This window comes from Antechinus flavipes, chromosome 6, assembly GCF_016432865.1.
Source record: "Antechinus flavipes isolate AdamAnt ecotype Samford, QLD, Australia chromosome 6, AdamAnt_v2, whole genome shotgun sequence".
NCBI lineage: Eukaryota > Metazoa > Chordata > Mammalia > Dasyuromorphia > Dasyuridae > Antechinus > Antechinus flavipes.
Window position 1 is genome coordinate 101980543 of NC_067403.1, and position 17838 is coordinate 101998380.

General features: G+C 33.9%; 1 protein-coding gene and 1 long non-coding RNA gene across 4 annotated transcripts in view; one reads left to right on the forward strand and one right to left on the reverse strand.

The window, feature by feature from the left end:
• Positions 1-17838, forward strand: part of LOC127540971 (uncharacterized) — a 154912-nt gene that overhangs the window by 99429 nt on the left and 37645 nt on the right. The gene's annotated exons all lie outside the window — the stretch shown is intronic.
• Positions 1-17838, reverse strand: part of AADAT (aminoadipate aminotransferase) — a 37211-nt gene that overhangs the window by 8309 nt on the left and 11064 nt on the right. For all 3 annotated transcript variants that reach the window (XM_051965987.1, XM_051965988.1, XM_051965989.1), the window contains exons 4-9: positions 16835-16967; positions 13479-13553; positions 11834-12043; positions 10295-10360; positions 5689-5771; positions 1927-2023 (exon numbers count right to left, since the gene is read on the reverse strand). In XM_051965987.1, coding sequence (XP_051821947.1) covers positions 1927-2023; positions 5689-5771; positions 10295-10360; positions 11834-12043; positions 13479-13553; positions 16835-16967 — 664 coding nt within the window. The remainder of the gene's footprint in view (positions 1-1926; positions 2024-5688; positions 5772-10294; positions 10361-11833; positions 12044-13478; positions 13554-16834; positions 16968-17838) is intronic.

Sequence of the window (17838 nt, forward strand, 5' to 3'; positions counted from 1 at the left end):
TATGAAAATAAATATATATATGAAGCAAGCCATATATAGGATGAATAGAAAATAATTAACAAAACAAAGGCTTAGAATTAAGAGAGATTGGGAGAAGACTTCCTAATTTGCTCTGGCTTGCCTGCCTCAACCTGGATTTGATGGTGGCTTTTAACTGATCATTACACCTGAGCCTGTAGAGAGTGGTTCACCTCATCCTTACACAGGAAGAGGAAGAAAGATTGAAAGGCAGCTCTGGAAACCTCTGCTTGAGGGAAATCATACAAAATAGATATCATTACTAAAAGGATTCAGGAGTCTGTTAATGTTAACAAATTTCACCCATTTTCTTTCTTTTCTTTTTTTTATCTTTCTATGCTTTTAAAAATCTCCCTACTACATCATTCCTTCAAAGATGTGTTGATGATAGACAAGTCATAATCTCCATGCCTTAGTTTCCTCATCTTACAGTTGAGGAAGATGATACTTGCATTTCAACCACATATTTACTAGTTCCTCAACCTAGAATTATCTTGTCCTTCAGAGCCTCAGTTTTTTAATCTACAGAATGAGGAAAATATCACTTGCAATACAGGTGAGGACCAAAATATCAGTTATTAATTTTATTATTTGTCTCATATATAGTATCTACCTCCTAGAACAACATTAACATTAGGTGACCATTCTATTAGTTTTGACATTAGATGATAATTCTATTAGCTTCCTGGGAGGTGATGTCCCAAACTGGAATGGCTAGATATTATTAAGCAGGTGGGTATATTTTATAAAAAATGATGGAGAAATATACAAGGAATGTCTAAATGTTACAAAAATGAAAAACTAATGAGATATTATTTTTCTGGAATGTAGAGAAACTTGCAAAGATACTACTCTTGTATGGTATCAGAGCACACAGAACTGAAAACTGGTCTACAATCATTGTGGACCTCAGTTTTCTCAGCTGTAAAATGAGAGATGAACTAATTAATTTCTAAGGTTCCTTCCAGAGCTAATTCCACCATCCTCTTGTCTCTTCAATCTACATTCTTCAGGAATGTTTTTCTCTCTAATAGTTATGTGTTTTGGTTAGGTGACAATGGAACAAATGCAATTATTTCTTAGGATGTCATGAAATTTATAGAATCAAAATCAACCTTAATTCCCCTTATTTTAAATTATATAAACATCTGGTATGGCATCCCTAAGAGAAGACAGAGATATGTGATTCAATAAACTAAAAAAGGAGATAACACAATTACAAAACTATTTAAGATTCAAAGACAGAAAGAACCTCAAGCAACATTGCTTCACATTTAATTCAAAATTGTCAATTCACCATAGCTTTATTTTTGCTTTAGATCCCATATCTTAATTAAGATCTTTCAATTAATTTAATTGGTCCTAGAGAATGGATTATTTTAGAATAACGTTTAGGGCTGCAAAGGATCATGGGGATCAACTAGTCCACCCCCTTCTTTTTAAAGATAAGGAAGCAGAGTTTAGTGACTGAGGCACACATAACACTTGTAAAGTTTTCAAAGAAGCTTTAAAAAGATTATCTCATTTATGCTTCATGATAACTCTTTGAAGAAAACACTATATAAGTATTATTTTCTACATATTATGGATAAAAAAGTGAGACTTAAGAGTTTTTAAATAACTTGACCATGATCATACTTGGACAAACTAGTAAATGTCACGGGTGGGATTTCAATCCAGATCTTCATGACTCCAAGCCTATCCACCACCCTGTGTTACCCTCACTTCCCCAAGATCCCATGGTTTACAAGTGGTAGGGCAGGGAATAGAACCCAAATGTTCTCATGTGTGCCAGGGCTCTTCCTGGAACTCTTCCAACCTGTCTTTACCACCTTCCTTTATTTGCAAAAAATCTATTTTCCATGTTCATCATGAAAAAGATATTCCATTTAGCCAATGGTTCCTTACCTGTGTAAAAGTACTAGTGTGCATTGTTGAAACTTGTATGTGTAAAACAATTTGATCAATCAGAGGTTTGGGACCAGTTATAAAACCTATTCTCAACCTGTGGAAGTATAGAAAAAATATTACATAAATGACAAAAATTCCAGTCATTGCTTTCATAATTTAATTAGTTACTGCATCCTTTAGAAGGCCCATTTTGACTGTAAGGCCACACAGTGGCTTCAAGGGTATGGATTCTAGAAGTGTAAAGCATCCTAATCATATTATTTCACTTCTCATTTAAAGGATAAATTTAAATTTAAGTATAAATTTTTAATGAATGGTTAAACTATGATCCAGCGTTTCTCAAAGAAGTCCATCAAATATACATGAAGATGAAAAATCTAGCTGCTAAACTATTCTAAAGATGAGTTTTTATAAATTTTTCTCAATGATTTAAAAATAATTAAGAGCCATTTTGAAAAATGGAGGCTCATTAAGGAAGAAAAGGTAGATATTAATAATTAGTTCACAAAGTTGGCATTTCCATTCTCAGGGTATTTTATTAAGATAAGTGGTTTATAAAATGTGCAAACTAAATGAAAAGCATTTTCATAGTTGACTTTTATAAAAAAAAAAAAAAAAAAAGAAAACCTGGTCAGGTTTCTAAGCCCCTTTCTTTTCTTATTTCAAGGTGATTAAAAAGGAGGCAAGGAGGCCTCCATGGCCATAAGGCTTGGGCATCACTAAGACAGGCTCATAGATTTCATTGGCATAAACTATAATAATAAAAGAAAGCAAATGTGTATGTAGCACTTACTATGTACAAAGCATCATTATTGTAGTACTTTACAAATATTATCTCATTTGAGTCTTACACCAGTTTTTTCAGTTGGGATAACAAAGTTTAAGTATCTAAGATACACAAACACTAAGTGTCTGGGGCTGGATTTGAATTCATATCTTACTGACCCCAGACCTTTGGGAGGCTGTGCCCCTAGCTGTTGGTATGTGTATTTTTTTCTATCAAAGCAGATCACAAGCCCTCAAAGTCCTTGGTCGGAAGTTCTTAGGAGTTTCCTTGGCCAGAAAAATTCATCTCTTGTGATCCTCCCTCAGGTAATGAGACTCTGAGATTATTCTGGAAGGTTTTCAGACCACAGACTTCATTGGGTTTGCTGAACCCAGACCTGTCAAAACTTGTAAGAGTTTGTATTCTATAAGCATGTAGTTTGAGAATCCAGGGTCACTTCAGGTCACAATGAGGCACTAGAACAAGACTTGGGTGTATGTCCACTAATACAATTTCAAAATGCTTAACAAGAACTTTCTTTTAAAAGTACTATTTAAGTAGCAAATCAATAGATCAAATGATCAAAACTCATTTATTAAACGCTTCTATGTGTTAGGTGCTGGGGATATAAAGGCAATAGTGAAACCATTCTTGACGTCAAAGAGTTTATATTCTACTTGAAAATACAAACATATACATAGATACAAAATATAGACAAGGCAATTTGTAGCTGTAGAAAGATCAGGAAAGTTCTCTTGGAGAAGGGAGAATTTGAATCAAGGAAGGAAATTGAAGGAAATGAAGTATTTTAAAAGGTGGATAAGGAAGGAGAATATTCCAGGATAGGGGACAGCTGGTGAAGAGGCACACAGACAAAGAAGAGAGAGTGTCATATATAAGAAAATGTAGGAAGGCCAATATGGCCAGAAGAGAGAAGGCATAAAGGGACTAATGTGGAAGAAGTATGGAAAAGTAAATTAGGCCAGGTTGTGAAAAGCTTTGAATGTTAAACATAGCATCTAATATATGATCCAGACATAGTAGGTCCTCACTGGAATAGGGGAGAGACATGGTCAGATTCACATTTCAGAAAGATCATTTTGGCAGTTTTATGGAGAAAGATTGAAGGGGAGAGACTTGTGGAAGGGAGATTAAATATAAGGCTACTGCATTAATGTGAGAGATAATAAAGGTTGAAACAAAGTGATGGCTGTGTGAATGAAGAGGAAGGATGTGGGTGATATTACAGAGAGAATAAGAACTGCTCATTTGAAAGGGGGGTGAGAATAATGAGTCAAGGATGCCACTGAGATTTTGAAGCTGGATGAGGAGAATGATGGTGCCTTCAAAAGATATTTGAGAGAGGAAATAGTGTAAGGGAAAAGAGAATGAGTTCTATTTTGGACATGTTGTGTTTAAAAAGCCTATATAATATATATAGGCAGAGTCAAAATGTTCAATAGGAACATTCTGGTATTGCAGAGCTGGAGCTCAGGAGACAGTTTAGGACAGAATATGTAAAATTAGCAGTTTAATAAATGGAAATGATCATTGAACCTAAGGGAACTGAAAATGGACCATTGAGAAAGAAGAGAAGAGAATGGATAGGAAGTGTGATGTGGATGTTAATCTAGGAAAGGTGACTCAGAAGGAGTTGTCAAATAGGTAGGAGAACTAAGAGGGATCCATGTCGAGAAGACATAGAGAAATGAGTATCCAGGAGAAGAGGGAGGTTGGATACTACAGAGAGGCCAAGAAGGAGGAGGATTAAAAGAACAATTTATGGCATGCAAACATAATAGAGCATCATTATTTTTTGCCATAAGAAATAATGAGAGGCAGTTTCAGAGAAACCTGGAAAGACCTGTATGATCTGATCCAGAGTAAAATAAGCAGAACAGTTTACACAACAGCAAAAGCAAACTTTGAAAGACTTAAATGGAAGTAGAAACAATGAGCGTAGGCATTTATTTAGTTAAGAAAGAAAACAATTTTACAATGATAGCATCTAGTGAAAGCTTCTTAAAGAGTGGGAGACTTAGGCTGGATATAAGAAGCAGGAAAGGAAATAGTAGCTGGGAAGAGATTGAAAATTAGAGAGAAAGTGGGAAGGCTAATGGGGAACATGTGTTGGAAACAATATGAGGAAATGGGATCAAGGATTAGTTCTTGGTCTTCGTGAGAAAGGTTATCCCCTCTTCAGAAAGGAGGACAGAAAGAGAAAGGGGATATAACGGCAGTAAATGATAAGATCTAGTATAGAAAGAAAGAGAAAACTTTTAGGGAATGGAGACCATTGCTGTGAAGAAGTCTTGAGTGAAAGGGGTGGAGAGAAGAAGGTTGGAGAGAAGTTATCTGGAATACCTTCTTTTAGGTATATCTTTTAGGAGGAAGTAAAATGGGAGTCTTGTTGCTTAAGATTCTAATTGAGATTAGATAACAGGAATATGTAGTGGATCCAGTCCATCCTATTGGGATTTCTTTCAGCTTTATTTGGCTGCAAGTAAGTAGGAGAGGAGGAGATAAGATGGTGTGAATAACATAGGGTGGGGAATCAGCAAGGTATGACTGGAAGTTATAGGGATTTGAGAGTGGAGGATAATATAGAGTAAAGCTGGTTAACTAAAGGATTCAGATTGGGAATCGAATCCTTGCAGAGCAGGAGTGATGGCCTGGGAAAGTACCAAGACTTAGAAGGATAAAGGTAAAGTCAAAGAATAGATATGAGAGTGGTGAGGCAATGGAAAATTGGGAATGAGAAGAGGTTATAATCACATAAGAGAATTCCAGAGCTCTTGATCAAGAAAGAAGAATGACTTCAGGTATGTGTAACTGAGGTGAAGTGGATGAGGGAGTCATGGGAACTGAGCAGGTTGAGAAACTGGGAAATAAGGGTATTTGAGAAAGCAACAAGAAGAAAGGGTCCCCTAGCAGAAATTGGCATAGAAAAAACAAACAATGGGAGTTAAACATGCATGTAAAAATAATCTTACCCTGAAGACAGAATTTTTGAGAAAGAATCTGTTCTGATGACACGACCATCAGTGTCCATAGAAAGAAATGTTGGTGCCCAAGGCTATAAAACAAAACCAAAAGTAATTATGGAATTGTATTAGGCCCTAGCTAAGTGCTTTCTTTAAACTTTTTTTTTCTTCTGAGACAGCAAAAGAGGAGTATGTTAGGAAGGGATTCTTATCATTTCCATTATCATTATCTCAGCTCCTGCTGGAAAGAGAAACTGGACTTCATGTTCTCAAAAACTTGGCCTTGTTCATGGTTTCTTTAGCAACATACCATTTGTACAGGAGTGAAGCTGGGCAGAAGTTCCAGTTGTAGATGAAACACAATTTTTATGAAATTCCAAATAGTCTCTCCTCACTCAGGAAAGACTCAGATCAAGAAAAAGGACTATGGGAACAAGTTTGATGGGTTCAAACAGAGTAGTGAAAAATCAACTAGACAAACAGAATAAGGAAAATGGAAACTGGAATTGGCATAATTTGTGGAATGGGCCTAGGACCACCTTAATTGGATGCAAAAGATAAAGGAGTCCACAGTTACAATGAGAATACAAAGGGGATAGGCAAAGGAAGGCATTCATAGGCAAACTTTAGGGAGCAATAATTCATATTTACAAAGTGCTTGAACTACTTAAAAGCATTTTACTCAGAATAATCCAGTGAAGTAGATAGTAAGAGTATTATAACTCCCATTTTACAGATGAGAAAGCAACCTGGGGATCTGGGAATTGGCTGTTATCTTACACAAACAGTAAACTCAGAGTAAAAGTTAATGTTAACTTAAAAGCATGTACAAAATAAAATGAAAGATGGATTTCATCTTCCTTTCTTCCTTTCTTCCTTCCTTCCTTCCTTTCTTCCTTCCTCCTTTCTTCCCCTCTCCTTTCCTCCCCTCCTCTCTTCTTTCTTCTTTTTCCCTCCTTTTCCTTCCCCTTTCCTCTTCTCCCCTCTCTTTTTCTCTCTTCTCCTTTCCTCTCCTCTCCTTCCTTTTTTCCTTCCTTTTCCATCTCTCTCTTTCTCTTTACCAGCGTGCTTGCTTAGCTATAGAATATCCATAATGCAGAGCTTTGGCTAAACTTTGTTTCTTGGTAATTGTCTCAATTTTAACCCCTGTCACTCCTTACTGCTTAAAAAAACTCCACACTATATGTTTTAGCAAAGTAACAATAATAATAATAGCTAGCATTTACAAATCACTTTAAAGTTTGCAAAGCTCTGCACAAAAATTAGCTCATCTAACAATCTTATGAAGTATTATCCTCATTCTTACCAAGTTTCTAGAACTTTTGTGACTATGTTGGTAGAGAAAATCAATAGCAATTACTTGCTTAGATTGGCCCTTTTTCACTTTTGTTGTAACATTGTAACATGATGATATTTTTGAATAATGACCTTATCCAGAGAGTTGTAGTCTTCCAAAGTCACAAAAACTTAAGTCCTTACTGTTGTGACTAATGGTCTCAATCACTTCAATTTCTCCTCAATCAGAGGTCCTTATTGTCTTTCTTTATTGCTAGTCACAAAAATCTCCTTCATAGTTAGACACCTGGCCTTGGAATGTCCTCTGTGGAGGTCTCTCTCTTTGATTCAATAGCTTTGGCATTAACTCCTGAGTGATTTTGCATTCCTGGCTGCAACTACCTCCTCTATTGTGGTATGGATGTCAAAATTGACGTCCCTGGAGTATGGAGATTACCATATAATCTATGAGTGTATGCCATCGTTCAAATTAGCTCCTGTTATTTCGGAAACTCAAACCTATGATTAAGAACTTCAGGCTTCTTGGAGGACTCTGACTTTGGCATGGCAATGAAGAGCAGTGGCCTTTGGAGCTAATTAATGAGCACACTGAAAATCCATTTTTCTACTGTCAACCTTTAGGCCAAAATATTGACCATGGTGTAATGTTTAAGAAACTATGAAGCATAGATCCTAGTTTGGGATCCATAAAATAGCAGCTCTGGTTCATTCTGCAAATCAAAATTTATGGAAAACTAGGTGAGCTAACCAGAAACTCAAGTCCAGAAACTTAATGTTGGTTCCTATTTCATAGGTAAATAAGAACCCTATAATAAATTTTAAAAATGCTATCTATTTCAGGACAGAGAGATAATATTGTTCATCTCAGATAAATCACATGTCCTGGTTGTATGATCATGGGTAAGTCATTTTATATTTCTGTGTTTTAGTTTTCTTATCTATTATATAGAGAGTAATACTCATATCACCCACTGTTTTGGGACATTGGGAAGAAAGTACTCAATAAACCTTATAAAATTATGCTCTAAATATTTGAGTTACCTGTCATTGATTCTTTGATATCCTTGGCTTGTATAGAGCTTTAATTCATGATGACTATAACCCATTTATTTCTTTCCATAAATCTTTCACAAAGGCTTTACTCTGATGCAACTTTTTTTACTTTCTTATGCAACTTTCTGCACCTAAGTAATCTATGGTAACATACTGCAAACTAATTAAATTCATCTCGTGTCTTTCCCTTGTTCTTTACATAATGTACCATTTTGATTCTTCTAAAATTAAGGTGTTATGAAATTACTTGGTAAGTAATAGAATTGTGGTACCCCATAATAGGAACGCACTGTGTATTCTGTGGTGGAAGTATTTTGATTGATAATAATAAGAAGAATGTAGAATAATAAAGACTTCACAATTTGTAAGACACAAGAAAGGAATGGAATGTGAATAATTTAAATTTAATAAATATTTTTTAATGCAAAGGTAATAATAATTTACTACTTTAAGTTTTCTTTTTCTGTTTAATAAATTTTGTTTCAATAAAAGAAATCAAAAAGATAAGGGAATTACCTACCTCCAATATAACATTTGAGAACAATCACACAAAATACCACCAAAAAAGTGACTAGTGAATTCTTACATTAAACCATAAAATTTTGTTATTTACTTTTTGTGAAAATAAAGGAAATTAGCAAATTTTAATTTTACTTAGTACTGGTTGGTACTTAACCTGAAACTTATTTGTTTAAATAGTTGTAATTAGTGTACATATTATTATTTTGGTTCTTTTCCCATTTTGCATAATTTCAAATGTCTTTCTACAAGTCTTTGAATTGTTCATATTCATCATACTTGCTAAGTGTGTGGTGATATAATATGATATTATAAGTTGATTTAAATCTACATTTCTCTGATTAGCAGCAATTTTGATTATTTTTCATGTGGTTGTTAACATTTTTTGTACTTTCAGAAAATATCAATTCATATCCTTAGGCCACTTATCTATTGGGAAGTGTTTCTTAATATTCTAAATATGAATTATTTCTGAATAGATTTTGGATGCTAAAATTATATTAGAGATTTTTGATATAAATATTTTCTCTCAGTCTCTAGTTCAATCCATTTAAATTCAGAGAAAAGTTACATTTGGTTGTCTTTATTCCTCCTCTATACCAATTTTAATTATTTGCATTTATAACTTCACTAGTATCAACTGAATCTTTTGACTGCACAAATGTATATATCCATATCTACACAAAACAGACCTTGAGTTTCTACAATACTGACAAATCTTTTCAAGCTTTTTATGATTTTCTTCCAGAAAGATGTTGATTTAACCAGAGGCTTCTCCATTCAAGCAAAAATAATGGTCTCCTCTAAGCTGTCCTACAAACTCATCTTCTTCATTCTGTTTCCCCTCTATGAGGGGTTCTACCATAATTCTAGCCACTGGTTCCTTTCTATCCCTCATCAAGTGAAACATAAAAAGTAAAACATTGAAGAGATGACAACTTTCTATTCCTTCAAATGTGTGGCCAGAACCAGATTAAAATGTTTTCTTTTTTTAGTGATTTCAATTAGGCTTTTTATAGATAATCAGAATAATTCTTGTTGAACTTAAAGTTCATCTGGAAAATCCAATTTCACTTTTAAAGGGTTTTGTTGTTACTGTTATATTCTATTCTTTTGTCCTTTTTCTGTTTTCTTTTATCTCATAAAATTTCTTCACTCTACTGGAAATATTTTTCTCATAACTTAATTTTTCATTCATTCATTTTTCTGTGAAGTGGTTCCTATTACCCATACCTTTAAAATTTCTTTCCTTTATCCTCTATTTTTTGGTTGTTATTGCATTTTTATTTGTTATAGCTGTTGATGAAGGGGACCTGGGCTTAGTCATAACATTCACTTGCCATTAGGGAAATTTCCAAAACACAGTATCTTCTGTGATCTTCAAAATAATTGTCCATTGGGACAGACAATGAAGATTTTGTCATTGACATAATTTTTTTTACCTCAGGTTCCCCTGAAACCAGGGCTAGTGATCTATCCACTGTGCTATCTAGTTGCCCATTCATTGACATAAAATTTTTTTAACAGATGACAAAACTACAGCTTCAAGTGATTAAGCTATTTAACCAAGGTCACATTGCTCATAAGTGGCAGACTGGATGGTAATAGAATCTCAATTTTCTCACTCTGGGACCAATGTTCTTTTCACTACATCATTAGATTTAGGAATCAGATGGCTGACAAAAAATAAGGAATCTAAGTTATAGAGGTAGTTATTACTATGAAATAACTATACATGAGAACCTACCTTGTTGAATTGAAGAAAATAGTATGGATCGTCTTCTATGATGAGAAAATCATATTTTCTTGCCAGCTAAAAAATTAAAGTAATAGAATTATTTTTTAGGAGCAATTTGGAAGTTAAAATTAATTAGCAAGTCAATTTCCTATATCTATCTGTCCTATAAGATGTGAAAAACTTTTAATGAGATTCTTTTTCAAACAGAAAAATTAGTATTAGTAAAAAGCTACCCTCTTTAAAACATATATGCATATATATGTATATGCACATATAAATAAATATAGGGCTAGATATTCCATTCCAATCCAATATTACCAGTTAGTCAATAAGTCTACTATATGCCAGATAGTGTGCAAAGTACAGGGGATATAAAGAAAAGTAAAAGAAATCATTGCTGTCATGGTATTCACAACCTAATGGGAGATTTTTCTTTTTACTAACTTATTTTAAGTTACTTACATTTTTACTTTTCATTTCTCCTTTAAAAATGTTCACTGAAAAACTAGAGAGAACTGATGGGTGCCTAAAACTAATATTACAAAGTATACATTTTAACTTGGAAAGCTACAAGTTGAACTTGAATAAAAAAGAGGAAGCTATATATAATAGAGACCACGGTTTCATTTATTATCCTCTTCTGTTCTAAGTTATATTTAGGGAAATGACAATTTTACCACAACATTTGTTGTATGTAAAGAATAAAACAAATAGAAAAAACCCCTAAAGAATGTATCATCTTTATTTTTTAATAGAGATAATTCTTAATGACATGAGAGTCACAGAGTTGTCAGGGGAGAAGGAAGATTAAAAATATAAAATACAATAACATATTACAAAGTAAACTTGGGGGCAATTAATAATGAATGACCTCATAAGTATGTACCTCAGACATAGACCAATATTCCTGTGGATAAAAGTCATCCACAGAAAATAGAAAGGGGGAAAAAACTTCATAAATATTCAACTAGATTTGTACTGGTTTAATTATTTGTCACTTTGGTTATAGCTAGTTTATGGACTTAGCAATAATATAGCAAATAGGGGATTTCTTCCTGATAATATTTGTCCCCTAACTGTCTTAGCATTCAGACACTCACCAGGTGATAGATATTCATGTGTACTCAGATTTAGAAATCTTCTCTTACTCAGAACTTTTCATCTTATTAGAAAAATGACATTTTCTCTTCCTTATTCCTTTTCTTTCTATTATGTCTATTAGTCATGAGGTAAAAAGTTATATTTCTGGTGGAAAGAAGCAGCTAACATTCTTCTCAAGAGAATCCAGTACTAAGATTTCAATTCCAGTGTGTAAACTCTTTTCCCAAATGCAGACTGTTAACTCATCTATAATTTATAATCTTAGATAATTACCTGAGGTACTAACTTGCCCACGGTTACATATCCAGTATGAGTCAGAGGCAAGAAGTGAACTCTGGTGTTCCTGATTATTAAACCAGCTTACTATTAACTGTGCCATGCTGGAAACTTAACAGAATAGAAACAGGAATAGAGGCTCAAGTGGTAAGAGAGAGTCTCTTGGAATACCTCATATATTTCCTTTTTGCGTTCATATGTTAATGATGTTCCTGTAGGATTGCTGCCATTGGGAACCGTGTAAAGGAATTTGGGAGTCTGTCTTTCAGGGTTCTGTGCATCCTCTGGTCTCCATCTGGAAAGTGCTGCTCGGAGAGAATCTGGAATAACCCCGTATTGGTCACTGCCAACACCGATAATGTTGCAGCCCAATGGCCTCAGCTGTTGAGAAGACATGAACAAAGGAAATCCAAGATCCAGTCGAACAATTCACTGTTTAAAAAAATGAATGGCCACGGTGTTCGACTGTGATATTAATGAGAGCTTTGTGCTCATTATCTAGGACTTGAATTCTTTTATAATTGGGCCTTAGGCAAGTCACTTCTCAGCTGGGTCTCAGTTACTTCACCTATGAAATGAGGGAAATTGGTCTTGATCTTTGTCTTCTAGCTCTAAATCTGGAGTCCTGTTAAATGACTGAGGCCATGTGTCTTCTTTTTCTAGCATCCTCTTTTTAGTAAAGTGTTTTGGACATAGTAGAATCCCAGTGAACACTTATTTGGGCCAATTATAATGCACAATTAATTGTGTGAAAAGTTCCATATGCTAATACAATGGCTCACACTTACAGGGTACTTTAGGTATTGGTATCCCTCCTTCCCCCATTTTCCATTTCTCTGAGACACCAAGAAATTCACTAAGTTGTGCACAGGCACATGGTGAGTAAGTGATAAAGAGATGCTTCAAATTCTGGACTAATAACGTCAAGTCCCATGCTCTTTCTACCCAGCTATGTTGTTTTGATGACTCATTAGCTGCTTGCAAGGATGAATGTAGTTTTATAGATGTCTTATGGTATCCAATAAATAAAAAGAAATCAGGGAAAATGATTTGAATTCCAAAAGATACATTGATCAAGTTACCTTCCCAGATATATACTAACAAAAGAAAAGCAAATATTCCTTCTATTAGTTAAATGTAAAATTATACACCAACAGATAACCATTTATGCTTTCTTTGTAATGGCAGGAATCTTAAGGCATTGATCATACCTACCATGATTAAGTCATCCTAATAAGTCCATCCTAATATAGTAAATTACTTACTTTCAATGATATCAATCATACTATTTATATAGTATTTTATAGCTCTAAATAAATTTCTTTATAATTATTCGAACCTATAATATCTGCTTTTTTCAGATGATGCTCTTTTCAATTTTTTATATTGTTCAATATAAATCTTTGAAATAGAGATTCAAAAACATTTACTTTTTTCAGATATTAATACTTAGCCTTACTGATTCTGGTATCAAGTTTTATTGTTGCAGTGTTCAGAGGAAAATCCCATAAAATAATCAAACCTTACATATCTATCACAATCTGGAAAGTGCTTTTGCATGCTTTATCATATCTAAGTCTATAACCCCAAAATACATAGGCATTGTTACCCCCAATTCAGAAATGAAGACACTAAAATTCAGAGAGGTTATGTGACTTGTCTTAAATCATACTGCTAAGAACTGACAAAGCTACAACCTCTAAGTTAGTACACCCAGCATAGTGCCGCACTGCTTTTATAAGGAAGAACAAAAAAGTAAGTGGATTTCATATACTTAAAAAAAGGAGGAAATACAGTTATTATCAAACACACTCACAGCTGCCAGGGTTCCTGGATAAGCAGGTGCATCCAAGAGGACGTTATCTCCAGGGTTAATGAGCATCTCAAATACCTAATAAAACAAGCATCATTTAGCTTACAACTATATGTCTTCTGAATTTCTAAGCAATTTATTAGTACAAGAAACAATTTAGTCCCATAGAGAATAACTAAATTCTACACTAAGGAAAGTGAATTTTTAAAAAAAAATTTAAAGGCTGCCAGTGTATAGAAAAAAAAATTTCAGTTGAGAATCACAGAAGTAAAAAGACAAAGGTAAAGATAGGTAGTGAGATGGACTTGAGTAACAGTTCTCTCTTTGCTGTGCTAGAATCCTTTATTCCTGATAATTAGCTAAAAACCTTGTCATGGTCTTCTAACTCTGCAGAAATAGAGATTCTACTTCTTTTCCGAGGTCTCATGGAGAAGATGGAAATAAGTACTTGCTCCATTGAGTCTTCAGTGGGGCTTTTCAGTTAATTGTCTCCAAAGCCTAGTCATTCTGTCATCTAACTGGTCACCAACCAACTGACTGTTAAGTATAAGAAGCATCAGAAAAGTGAGCTTGGGGAAAATTAAAATCCCTTCAGTTATTTAAAAAATTCTTTGGCATACTATAACAATAGAAACTGAAATGAAATAGAATTATGAGATCACAGATTTCAAGCTACTGTTAGAATATATAGCATAGTATTAATAATATGAGGCAAACATGAGCCTTCATTTTTTTAAAATTTTTTTTTCATTTTTCTTTCTGGTACATGTTGACTAATCAGTTGAGATACAGTTTACCATCTACTTTGTATTTCACTTACAAATGATCTTATTCTGAGAAGTCCTTTTCTGGCAGTACTGGGAGCCATGATCAGCTTTATATATCATCATCAGACTATATGATTTAGTTAAAAGAATTTAGGCCCTTCAGTGAGCCACACTGCAAAAATCCTTTTTCAATGCTTTACCATGCTGTGGAAATAACTATGAGCTCTCAGCGGCTATAGCAATTAAGCACAAGTTCTGGAAGATTCTACCAAGTTGGAAAAGCTTCAAATATAGTTACTGTGACAAACTGAGTTTGCTATGCTGGAAACAACCTAACTGTGAAGAAGCTCAATGACACTAAACTGAACACTAAAGGATGGATCATTTAGCTATGAAACAGAGAGACCTAAGATAATAGCCCTCAGGGAGTGTCCATATAGGCAGTGATGGTGACAGAGTGACAGAAAAGGGGCAGAGGGTAACAAAAATTATATGGATTTTAGGTAAATTAGAAACATTCATTTAATCATAGGTATTTAAAAGTGAGATTATCATCCAGTGACTAAAGAATTGATAAGGGAACTGATTTCTCTCAATACTGATATTCTTGTACATAATATCAGAAAATATAAAGAAGATGTAGACAAATGGAACAATGTTCACATATTCTCTTGAAAACAAATGCAAATAACATGCAAAAAATGCAATACAAATAAAAGACATGGTGACATGCCATCATATAGTCAAAGGAAAATAAATTTCACTCATAGTACTGACTATCTTTTGATCATCTACCATTGGTCATTTCTTGTGGAAAGCTCATGATAAGTCTAAGCTATAAGACAATTGTAGTTTAAGGCAAAATCTATTGCAAGTAATGAAGAAATAAAGAAATTTTATGAAAAAGTCGATTAGATCCTTACAATTAGATCTTCCTATATGCCAACATATACATAGATATTCAGAAACTTTATTATAAAGGTGAACATGTTTAAAGCATGGTGAAAAACTATGTTGGAAAATATGGTTTGAGCCTAAAAATTAAAGGCAGCCAGAAATTTCCTACTAACTCAGAAGACTCACATTTGTAAATCATAAACAATTTATTCAAGAAGAAGGTCAGAATACAAGACTTCACTGTTACTATTGTTTTTAGATTTAAAAAAAAGTGACTCAGAACAAAATGTACCTTAAAAGTTGTTCCCCAATAAGGTGTTTCCTATGCAATTTGTTAAGATCGTTCAAGATTCTTTGCTAGATACAATGACAAAATATAGCTTTGATTAATGATTTTTTGATTATCAAATCATACAAACTATAAAATAAGGAAATATAGATTTCAAAGTGTTCATCAATACTATACAGAATGGCTTCTACAATAGTATGAGAGAGATTTCTTACAGCTAGTGAGATTTTCCAAATATTCCAGTTTTTAGATGTCATTGTGCTCATTACATTAAACCCCTCAATATCATGGGGACTCCTCTAGGAGATCTACAACTTCTCAAAAGAAACTAATTTAGGGAGTAATATTAGGAAGAGCTAAGTGAATGGGCACATTGCCCATAGAATGAAGAGCAGTTTGATGAGTAGTACTTGGATTAGTTTACAGCATAAATATCTTCAAAAATCCTGACTGAGGTATAGGCCATCATGAAATAGGCCTATAAGAAGGATGAGTTTGGCTGTATTTGAAAAATTGTAGCACTTTTATGGAACAACATAAACTCCAAAGAATCAAAATTGAGGGTAACTCAAAAGGTGATAGTGATACACTTGTTGGAAATGAGTCAAATTATAACAAATGATCAAGGAAGAGTTGATGATATAAAAGATAAACCATGTATCACTGGAGAAAGAAATAGGGGAGTAATAAGAAAAAAATGAAAAAGGAACAGATATAGGAAATGAGTCACCAATGCCAGAAGTTGTTAAAGTATCTAGAGCAGAGGTTCTTTTTTGTGTTATGGATCTTTTTGGCTGACTAGCAAAGGCTATAAACTGTTTTATATTTCATAGACATGAATATTTTTAAGTTCATAAAATAAAATGCATAAGATTTTAAAAGGAAAGGAAAAGGCAGTTATATTGAAAAATAATTTTCCAAATATTTTTCATTGTACAGAGTTTCAGAGTTCATTGACTCTCAGACTCAGAACCCCCGAACTAGAAGAAGGGCTTCAGTACAGCAGATGGGAAGATCATAGAGGATTATGGGGAAGGCCATGCATGAACAAGAAGCAGGAAAAATGAGAAAATCTGTGATTTGCCCCTATTAATGACTTAAGGATATACTGAATCATATTTATTCAGGAATGATAATATTCTAAAAAATATTGTATTATTTGATAAAAGGAAGAAAAAATATAGAGAATCAATTCAAAAGTTATTTCTATTTGGTTAGGTAGACAGTCAGCAATACACACCCCTCATTTGTGTCATTCCTTAGTCTTAATGTCAAAGCCTAAATGACTAAATGGCATTCTCCAGAATCTACAACACAGATGATCCATTTATGGGTAACCAAGAGGTGCACATGTTTATAAATATATTCAGTTCTACCTATAGGATCCATATTCCTTTCAGTCTTACTTTACAAAGGCCTTCTTGACTTCCAGTAGTGACACATACATCCATTTGCCCTTGGGCAGGACTGAACTGGGCAGTGTGGGGCTTGTGGAGATTAGTCTGGAACTTTTTCAGCCACGACAACAATTCTGGAATCCTAAAACATAAATTAAATTTCAATATTTGTTTTTCCTCCGTGCATAATTCATTCTATATTATTCAGAGACAGGCTTATACAGGTTACCTCAAAATTGCCTTTGGGCACCTTGCAGCGAAAAATGTTTTCAATTCAACTCAACAAATGTTTGTTAATCACCTAAGATGAGTGAGACATAGTGTGGTTAAGATAAAAACAGAAGAGTTCCTGACCTGCTTTCAAGTAATTTATATTGCATTGGAGTAATGGATTAGTTTATTTTGCCACTGAAGACAGGATTTAGAAACTGAAAGGAACTTTCTTGTTCCACTTCCTTTTTTCTAAGATGAGGAATATGAAGCTTATGAGGTTGTGACTTGTCCAACGTCACAACAGACAGTGTCACTGACAGAATTCAAGCCTATTTTCTAACTTCAACTCTACAAGTAAATACAAAGTCAGTATATATACGGTGCTCATGTAATTTCAAGGTGAGTGGAGAGAATGCTAATGATTAGGAGGGATTATGAAAGGCCTCAAGTAAGTGATGGCCCCTGAGCTATATTTTGAAAGAAGCTGTAATAGGGATTCTACTAGTCATAGCTCTTAAGGGAGTACATTTCAATCTATAAAATGACATTAATTCCTTGTAATGTTAATGTGTAGGACACCAGCAAGTCAGTTTGACTGTACTAAAGAGTGAAAGAAGGGGAGTAATAGAAATAAGAATGAAAAGGGAGGTGGAAATTGATTTGTGGAGGTAGTGATTTTAATCAAAGAGCAAAGGGAACCTTTAATAAAGACCAAAAAGAATTTTTTATTACAATGGACTATTACCAATAGTTCCATTTAAGTTGTTCTTTGTTGCACTTTACAACTTAATTTATATAAT